The sequence below is a fragment of the Siphateles boraxobius genome, unplaced genomic scaffold (genome assembly GCF_051911475.1).
Source record: "Siphateles boraxobius isolate OS27281-9 unplaced genomic scaffold, OSU_SipBor_1 20, whole genome shotgun sequence".
NCBI classification, from domain to species: Eukaryota; Metazoa; Chordata; class Actinopteri; order Cypriniformes; family Leuciscidae; genus Siphateles; species Siphateles boraxobius.
In genome coordinates this window covers 9,678,276-9,687,149 of record NW_027508811.1, presented here as the reverse complement: position 1 = coordinate 9,687,149, position 8,874 = coordinate 9,678,276, and the positions used below count along the sequence as shown (strand labels likewise).

The 8,874-nt window shown below is 37.1% G+C and overlaps 1 protein-coding gene across 1 annotated transcript; it reads right to left on the bottom strand.

Annotated features, from left to right (window-relative positions):
* Positions 1 to 774: 774 nt before the first annotated feature.
* On the bottom strand, positions 775 to 8,524 carry golga5 (golgin A5). The gene is made up of 13 exons (XM_077236638.1): positions 8,331 to 8,524; positions 7,095 to 7,742; positions 6,095 to 6,319; positions 4,229 to 4,448; positions 3,976 to 4,099; positions 3,631 to 3,834; positions 3,373 to 3,540; positions 2,288 to 2,416; positions 2,093 to 2,191; positions 1,756 to 1,978; positions 1,551 to 1,656; positions 1,396 to 1,459; positions 775 to 1,277 (listed from the first exon to the last, which is right to left on the bottom strand). Exons 2-13 carry the CDS (start codon positions 7,729 to 7,731, stop codon positions 1,197 to 1,199), a joined length of 2,280 nt encoding a protein of 759 aa, XP_077092753.1. The 5' UTR covers positions 7,732 to 7,742; positions 8,331 to 8,524; the 3' UTR covers positions 775 to 1,196.
* Positions 8,525 to 8,874: the final 350 nt, after the last annotated feature.

Here is an 8,874-nt window from a genome sequence, read left to right as displayed (position 1 = left end):
ACTGAGTAAGATTATTTTTTTTAGAAATTAATAAATTTAATGAAGCAAAGAAGCATTAAAATGATCAAAAGTGACAGCAAAGACTTTTACAGAATTAGAAAAATTACAATATACTTCTTAGTATATTTTTTCTAATATTCTAGAATTAGAAAAATATATATATTTCAAAAAATGCTGTTCTTTTGAAGCTGCTATTCCTCAAAGAATCCTAAAAAAAGTATCAAGGCTTCCACAAAAAATATTAATTTAATATTGATAATAATAATAATAAATGCTTCTTGAGCACCAAATGAGCATATTATAATGATTTCTGTCAAGTCAGGTCACCTTTATTCATATAACGCTTTATACAATACAGATTTGTATCGAAGCAGCTTCACAGGGATAACAGGCAATTGATTCAATTATGCAAACAGAGTTCATTTTGGCTTTACAGCAGCTCTAAAAGAAAATAAAGTCATTTTCAGCAGAAGTTAGTTCAGTGTTGATTCAGTTTCTTAAGGATCATGTGACACTGAAGCTTCAGCTTCGCCATCACAGGAATAAATTGCATTTTAAAATATATTTAAAAAGAAAATAGCTATTTAATTTTTTATATATTATTTCACAGTATTACTTTTTTTTTTTTTTTACTATATTTTGATCAAATAAATGCAGGTTCCATGAGCATAAAATACTTATTTCAACAATGTTCAAAAATCTTACTGACTCCCCTCCGGTCTCCATCTGTACTACTATATAACAAATGCACAAAAACAGCTGTGAGAATAAAGATTATGTCTGTGTTAATATTTATTAAGATAAATCTGCATTTACAGTGTCAGAAATACATTCTGTTATTTCCTATGACAAAAATAATTATGATTACATTTGCGTGAAATAGAGATGATTAAAAGAAAAGAGATTCTTAATCGAATAAAACCACACCTTTACATTATACCTTAAATATTTAACTTTATACTGCTCTTAACACTCATACCAAACTTTACTCAAAGTGGGCCAAGACAAAATAAATGAGGTGGAACGAGGGGAAATGTGAGTATAACAGACGGAGAGAGAGACAAAACAGCCAACATGATGTATATGAATGCATATTGAGCCACTGTACAGCAGCCTGAAATCTCCTTAAGTTTAACCTTTATTAACTTCACCAATCACAAACAGATTATTTTGTCTTATTATAGATTGAAAGTCCTTCATCTCCCATCAGGATGACTGGGGTGCATCTCTGGTGTGTATGTCAAAAGAACAATCATTACCCAAAGGTGTAGTAGTGCCTGCAACGAAAAACATACATTCAACACATAAATAAATACAAACACACAAAATTTTCCCTGAAAGTATAAATCCTTAATTTTTACTTTCAAACATTCCTTTGAATTGCTGTGAACTCACCATATAAATAATAACAAAGACCCTGGCCATGGGGTAACGTCTGAGAAAGATTCCTAAACGTATACTGAAGGGGAAAAAACAAACAAACAAACATTTTTATAATGCTATTGGAACACGGTAAAATACATTTAGCAGATTTCCAGGGATGCAGTTACCTGAAGCGGTCGATGGTGCTGGCCGCCTTACGAACCTTCCCATACACTCCAGTACCCGATCCGTCTGCATCACTAAACAGGATTGGTGTGTTCCTCTGCCTAGCACCTGTACACACACAATCATGTTGGGCTGTCAAAAATTAAATAGTTCCATTCAAACAAGTTTGAGTTGAATTGATCCAGTTCCATCATGCAGTGCACAGACCTGGTCCCTCAATGGCAGCCATGTTGATGTGTGAGCCGTTGTTCTGACCACCCTGCAGGCTCTTCAGTTGCTGTTCCAGCCTCTCCAGCTGAAACACCAACGAGTTTTTCTCTGTGCCCAGGGCCTCTAACATGGTCTGCTTCTGAATCAGTGTCTCCGTCAGCTGGTGCAAACGGCCCTCCAGCTCCGCCTGACTGCTGTTGCTCAGAGCCTTATTGGTCAGCTAGCAGGAGAATTGTAAAATTCCCCATCAAAATTCAGAAAACTTGGGAGTGAGTGCACAGAGGTTTCTTTTGAACACGCTTACTGTAAAATCTTGCATGTGTGTGTGGGGTACCTGGTTTCTAAGCTTCTGGATCTCATCTTCTCTGTCTTTGACGCGACTCTGAAGGGTGATTTTAGTGCGATGATGCTCTTCCTCAATGTACTGCAGTTCCTGCGTTAAAATTAATCAACATTCACTCACTCTTCAGCATATTCCTCAACCACAATAGACCCTCTCTAAAAACCTGAATGGCACCATCTCAAGTACCTGTTTGGATCTCTCCAGTTCTGCCTCCATGTCCTGTTTGGCTCTGATCTGATGGGCATGTTGTTCCTGTACTTCAGCCAGCTGTTCTCTCCAGTTCTCTGTCTCATTGAGCGCCTGGGTTTCCAGATCCTAGAGAAAACAGAAGATATCTACTGTGTGTTTACATCTCGATTAGAGCTGGCCAATAAACATATCAAACATTCATTATATATTTTAAATAATTTTGCTGGCACTAAAATTAAGCAACATTGTAAATATTTTGATTTTATGCATTTTTTAAGTGAAAGAATGGATTTTTTTGGCATGTATTGCTATTTATTCCCATGTATTATTATAGTGATGCATATAAATGCATATAATTAAATCCGATTTGTAGTTTAGCATGGAATAATAAAGACATGTTTTCTAAAATTTTCCAGCTAAATTTGTAATGATATATAATATGATCTATTGATATATTTCCAATGATTTTGCTAGCAATTAAAATTAAGCAACATTGTAATTGTTCTGATTTTAAACTAATGTGAGGAAAAAAAATACATTAATATTGTTTTTAGAATATCTTAGTAAATATAAATTATAAATAAACAAGTAAACATTGCTATTTATAACCATGTATTGTTATAGTGATGCATATAAACAAAATAATTAAATCAAAATTTTAGTTAATTTAGTGTTTGGTATTATTTTTTTTTCTTCAGCCTTTAAAGTAATTTAAAAGCAATCTAACAAAAATAAGGAGACACACTAAATAACTTCAAATGTTGCCCAGCCCTGATCTGCATCTGTGCGTACTTTATATCAATAAAATCTACATTTGAGATTGTATATTTTGGAATTTTGTTTGGTGTGGGTGTGTGTGCAGAGCCAATCCTGACCTCCCTGGAGCCCTAAGCAAAATTCTGTTAAGGGGCCTGTTGTATTCTGTTGTAAACTATGATTGACCCGCTTTGACGCGAGGGGGAAGCGGGGCCTTGAGTAATTTGCGGGGCCCTACGCAACTTGCATAGTGTGCGTATAGGGCTGATCGGCTCTGTGTGTGTGTGTGTGTGTGTATGTCTGTGTGTGTGTGTGTTTGCGCGCACCTGTATCTCTGTCCGCAAGCTCTGTATATGAGCCTGTAGTTTTTGAATCTCTTCTCTTTGCAGCTCTTTCTCATGACGTAGCTCTTCGAGTTCAACTCCAGCCCCGGCCCCCTCCAGCACCTCGAGACCTGAGCCCTCCTTCAGACTGCTGATCAGCTTCTCCTTAGACTAGAGGAACAACAACACACACCCATGATACTTCATACGCTTATCAATCAGAGATAAAAAAGTGCCATGAAAATAAAGAGAGAATGATACCTGTAGTATGCGTGAGGCTTTATTTTTGTAGTCCTGTAGTTCCTGTTTGGTGTACTCTGCTGCAGATCGGGCGCTCTTGACCTGTTGCTGTAGTTCCTCAGCTCTCTGTTTCTCTTCTGTCACCCGACGCTCTGCGTTCGTTAAAGACTCCGCCAATGTCTGACGCTCGGCCTCCACCTTCGCCAGTCGCGCTGCAAACTCACTCTGTGAGAAAATGGCACGTAATTAAGACATATCAGTTCCATTTGTTAATCTCCAGGTCCTACAGAATGTCTTCGGAACTATAGAGATTGCAACATAAATCAAGTTGTTTTTTCATGGCCCCATTTACACATGCCAACTCACCTGCATCTGTCTGTAGCTCTCCTGTTCTCTCTTAACTGCTGAGTCTGAGTCTCTTACTCTTTCCTGTAGTGTCTGTAAAGCCTGAGACTGAAGACTGCTGCCCTCACTCTGATCCTGAAGAATCCTAAAACACAAAAAACACCAAATAGCATTAGAGGTTTTTTTATTCACATAAGGGAAGATAGTGATTAACATCAGATGTTCAACTAAACCAGAAGTAATGTTCTGCTTTGAGTTGTTGAAGAGAACAAACCTGACTCTCTCGCTCTGAGCTTCCTCAAGGGCTGAGCTTCGGGCCTTCAGTAGCTGATCTGCCTCGTCCAGTCGTACTTTCAGGACTGCCAGCTGACCATCTTTTGCCGACAGAGCTTCTGTGAGGTCATCAACCTGCGCGCTCAGCTCTCGAACCGTGCGATCAACGCGAGACTGGTCCGAGTTCCACTTGTCAGCACGAGCTCTGGCAAGGTTCACCTCTACACAAGTGATTTCAATACATTTCAATAGGAAGAATTGCAGACAACTCTGACTGGTCTAAGAACTACGTTTCACAACTAAACACGCAAAAATTTATACAAGAAATAACAATTAATCACATGCGAGACAGTTCTTGTGCGAGACTGGATTTATTTCTGTTAAAAACAGTAGCCTGCAAGAAGCTTGCGATCCAAGTTGTGTGTGTGCTGATTTACAGAGAAACAGAAAAAAAGAAAGAAAAAGAATATTAAGTAGAGAATGGTTGCTTCCCTTTGTCCTGTATCTTGCTCTCTCATTGGGTGGAAGTTGTCTCCAACATAATTTCCAGTCATAACACATTTCAAACTATATGATTCGCAGACAGGTCCAGATATTTAGCATGCTAAATCTCTCAGGGGCATGAGCGCTTTTGCCAGATCACATCATTGATAACACACTACAAGGACTGATTTGCCTCTGATTTCAGCCATTTGTCAGTGATTTTCACAAAACTGTCGACGAGTGAAAATTGGGGCTAAAATCGTGTAGTGTGTACCTGGCATAAGCTTCTGTACTTCTTTTAATTAAAACTACTAACAATAGTTTTCGTTAATTGAAATAAAGCTGACATCAAATAAATATTCGATGAAAAACTTAAACTTGAAAAACTACTGGCTTAGAAAACATAAAATACTAATTGAAATCTAATTGAAGTTTAAAGCCGACGTGAAACAGAAGTAGCTTCTTGAAGACTTTTCTTCTCTATTGTGATGAATATTCAAGTGAAATGGCTTCTTCAATGAGAATTTTTTTTTGGGTGGGACATGATTTTATCTATTGGGAATTGATTGATCGTTGGATCATTGTCGATTGCCCAGGTTGCACCAAATAAACACGTCATCAGAGATTAGAAGAGATGTTGTTGCAAGAGGGATGGGAAATTATTTTGATAGATTATGAAAACCCTGATGTGTATGGATAAATCATTTATAATAAATACTGCAATATTCTTTAAAAAACAAACAAACAAGAACTGTCCATTTTGATGTTGTGACTAAGTACTAAAATGTCTACAACTAAAACTGAAATAAAAATAAAGGAAAGCTAAAAATAAATATTTAAAAAATAATAATAAAAATGACAAAAGCACAAAACAAAATTGCTAAAACAAACTAAATTTTTTTTTATATATATATATATAAAAGCTAATACAAAATATTAATAAGTACTATAATAGTACACTACCCTGCCAAAAAAAAAAAGCTGTTTGGATTTAAATGGGCAAATGTTTGTCTATGACTGGATCATTATTGTAGTGATTATTATGTTTGTAGCATGTTACTTTACATGTTTGGCAACAGTTCATCTAACCCTAATTGATTGAGCGTGGTGTAGCTTTTCATTTCTTAAACAACCATGTAGGAAGACACATCATGGCCATATTCCAGGATGACAAAGCAAAGACTCATCAGGCTCAAATAGTGAAAGAATGGTTGAGAGGGAGCATGAAGAATCATCTCTGAGTCCAGACCTTAAACACTCCATCAATTAGGGTTAGAAGAACTTTATCTACAGCAACTTTTTTTTGGCTCGGCAGTGTATAACACTAATACTGATTGATAGCATACAGCTCAACAAAAACAGGTCAGAGATCTCTCTGGCTCACCCTCCTGCGTGTCTTTGGCTCTCTGGATTAGAGAGGCCATCTCTTGGTTAAGAGAAGAGACTTCATTGCGTAAAAGTTGGTTCTCGAGACGAAGGTTGGAGATCACCTGTTCCTGGCCCTGCTGCTGCTGAAGGTCTTCATGGCGGTCCTGATGTGGGATCTCCGGTGTTGGCTGATCCTCTGCGGGAACATCCGGCACTGGGTTCAAACTCTCTGGAACAACAGCTGGACAGAACATATGAAATAAGAACTATCAAAACTTAAGTAAAGGTGTGTGCCTAAATTCTAGAAAATTTTGTGTTTAGGGTTTAATTTAGACAAAATGGATAAAATAATTTTATTTAGACAAAATAATGTTTAATTATTTTTAAGTGCATTGCCATTTCAGCTTCACAGGATATTTCATGGCAAATACAGACTCAAATTCAAACATTTAATAAAATTCAACAATTTTGTATATAAAACTCTATGGAAAATTCTTTAATTCTACTTGTAAGACAAAATAATAAAAATATTATAAATATCAGCCATTTATCAGCAGTCAGTCATGACAAATAAATAGTACATTAAAGTCAAATTAGAATTAACATTTACTCCGTCCCTGGCCTAAAAAGTAGACTTAGATCTCATTATGGTCCATTGTAGTTGTATTCACTATCTACTATCCTGCTTTTTGGATTATATATTAATTTACCATACATTCATTAATATTCTTATTTTTATTATTGTTACCATTGATATTATGCATTATTATATAACATTAATATATCGAATATAAAATATTTTTCCACACTGATATAGCATTGTATGGCAGTTCAGTTAAACCCTTGTTACATCAAATGAAGGAAGATCTTTGAGTTTCATTAAACAAAGCGGCTCATCTCTTCTCTGTCATTAACCTATAATGGTCCAACATTTTAAATAAGCCAAAATTCTTGCCCTCAGACCAACGAAATTAACCAAATGTTAGGACACACAATGTACGATGCATCTTTTGTACCTTGGCTTTGATCTCGAGTGGAGTCATCCTCTGTTTTAACGCTGTGTGTGCTGTTTGAGAGAGAGCTGAGGCTAGAATTTCTGGACAGGCCCTGTGTGGATGACGGAGTTGCAGAGACAGAAGGGCCCAACTGGAGATCGCTGGCCAAAGAGAGAGGGGGCATCTGGGTCTGAGTTAAACCCAAAGCTTTAGATGCTGTTTCTCTCCTGACCTCCTTTCTTTCGCTCTGCGGTGGGTCCGAACTGTTCAAGAAGTCAAAGAGCAAATCGTCGTTCACTTCTGGCTTTTTGGGTCGCACAAAGTTGGATGATACTTTGCTGCTAGAACCCAAAGGCATGGTGCTGGAGACATTAGCTGTACCGGCTAAAACTGTGGCTTTGGGCTTCTTTATGTTCCCAGCAGCGGCAGAGATGAAAGCTGAATTTCCGAGAGATGTAGGAGAAATGGAGTCCCTGTGCTGTTGATCATGGGTGGAGCTGTAAGCTGCAGAGTTGTACTGGATTGAATCTTTGGTGTCAGGGCTGTTGTAGGACAGAGAGGACTGATGAGCATTTTTTGTCAAAGCGGTGGCTGCACCCTGGTCCACTTTATTCAGGAAGTTCTCGGCCTTCCCGGCAAGATCAACAAGCCAAGACATCCTAAGATCCTCTGGAATAGAAAACATGCATGCAGAGATGTTAAAGTGAAGAAATGCCTGCTAGCCTGTCATGCTAATTTATGTCACCACTGTTTCTTGCATTCAACAACTTGCCCATTTTTTTTAACAGATCAATTTTTATTCTGAGAAGCCAGCAAGCATCACATGATCAGTCAGATCTGTAATGTTTGACTTCTTCAATGCAAACGCATATACGAATTGAAAACAAAACACATTTTTAAACTCCTCTCATTTATATCAATGCTGATATAATCTAACATAAAAAATATTTAAAAGTATGTCGAATGTATAAATGATTTCAGAATCCATCAACTTGTTTATCTTTAGTTTCTGACATATCTTTCTGAACAATATTTGTTTACATTTGCGTCCAAATCCACTTAACACGGTGTATCTACACAAAACTGTCAGCTGTCTCTTTAAAATCATTATGCACTACATTTCGCCTAGTTATCGAGTAAATGATATGTGCTCATTTGTAGAGTAAATCCTCTAAACAAAATGAGAACAATGTTGAGCATCGCATTGTCATTCACGTCTTCTGCCCAATAACTGAATTTAAGGTTATATTTTGGTACCTGGCGGGGCTTCGATCTCTCAGAAAGTAATTAATCTTGCAGGGCCATTTTTTTAGAGAATATCAGGCGAGATTATGTCTACTTGTGTCTTGATCATCGGTGACTGTTTTTATTTATCCAGTTTCTCATTCTGATCCAGACCGACGTGGACCAGGAACTACACGAAGGACCCATAACAGTGCGCCCAGCACACTGCCTGAGTGAAAAAAAGTTGCGTGTCGTTGCTCTGCCTGATTGCAATAGAGTCATTCCAAAGTCCCTTTCTGTAATGTAATGTAAAATAATGTGTGTGTGTGTGTATATATATATATATATAAAATACATAATGCCTCTGTTCCTTCTTACCATGCAGTCATTCTTCATGGCCCCATTGAACATTTATTAATTCACAATTTAAAATACACCTATTTTTACCAAATTGTGATATTAAGAGAATATAGAATGTATTTAAATTTTTACTGCTTTGGATTGAAATCGCAATTTTCTCTTCAAACTTATATGATATACCTCAGTACAAACTCGAGTAAGAACAGTAAAAACACAA

Bases quoted from the DNA above. Each gene is read 5' to 3' on its own strand.
- golga5 (XM_077236638.1), bottom strand. From the start codon at position 7,731: ATGTCTTGGCTTGTTGATCTTGCCGGGAAGGCCGAGAACTTCCTGAAT. The intron at 1,657-1,755 runs GTCTGTGCACTG...GTGTGTGTACAG, and splicing joins GGCTGCCATTGAGGGACCAG to GTGCTAGGCAGAGGAACACA. The intron at 1,278-1,395 runs GTGAGTTCACAG...TTTTCGTTGCAG, and splicing joins TCTTTGTTATTATTTATATG to GCACTACTACACCTTTGGGT.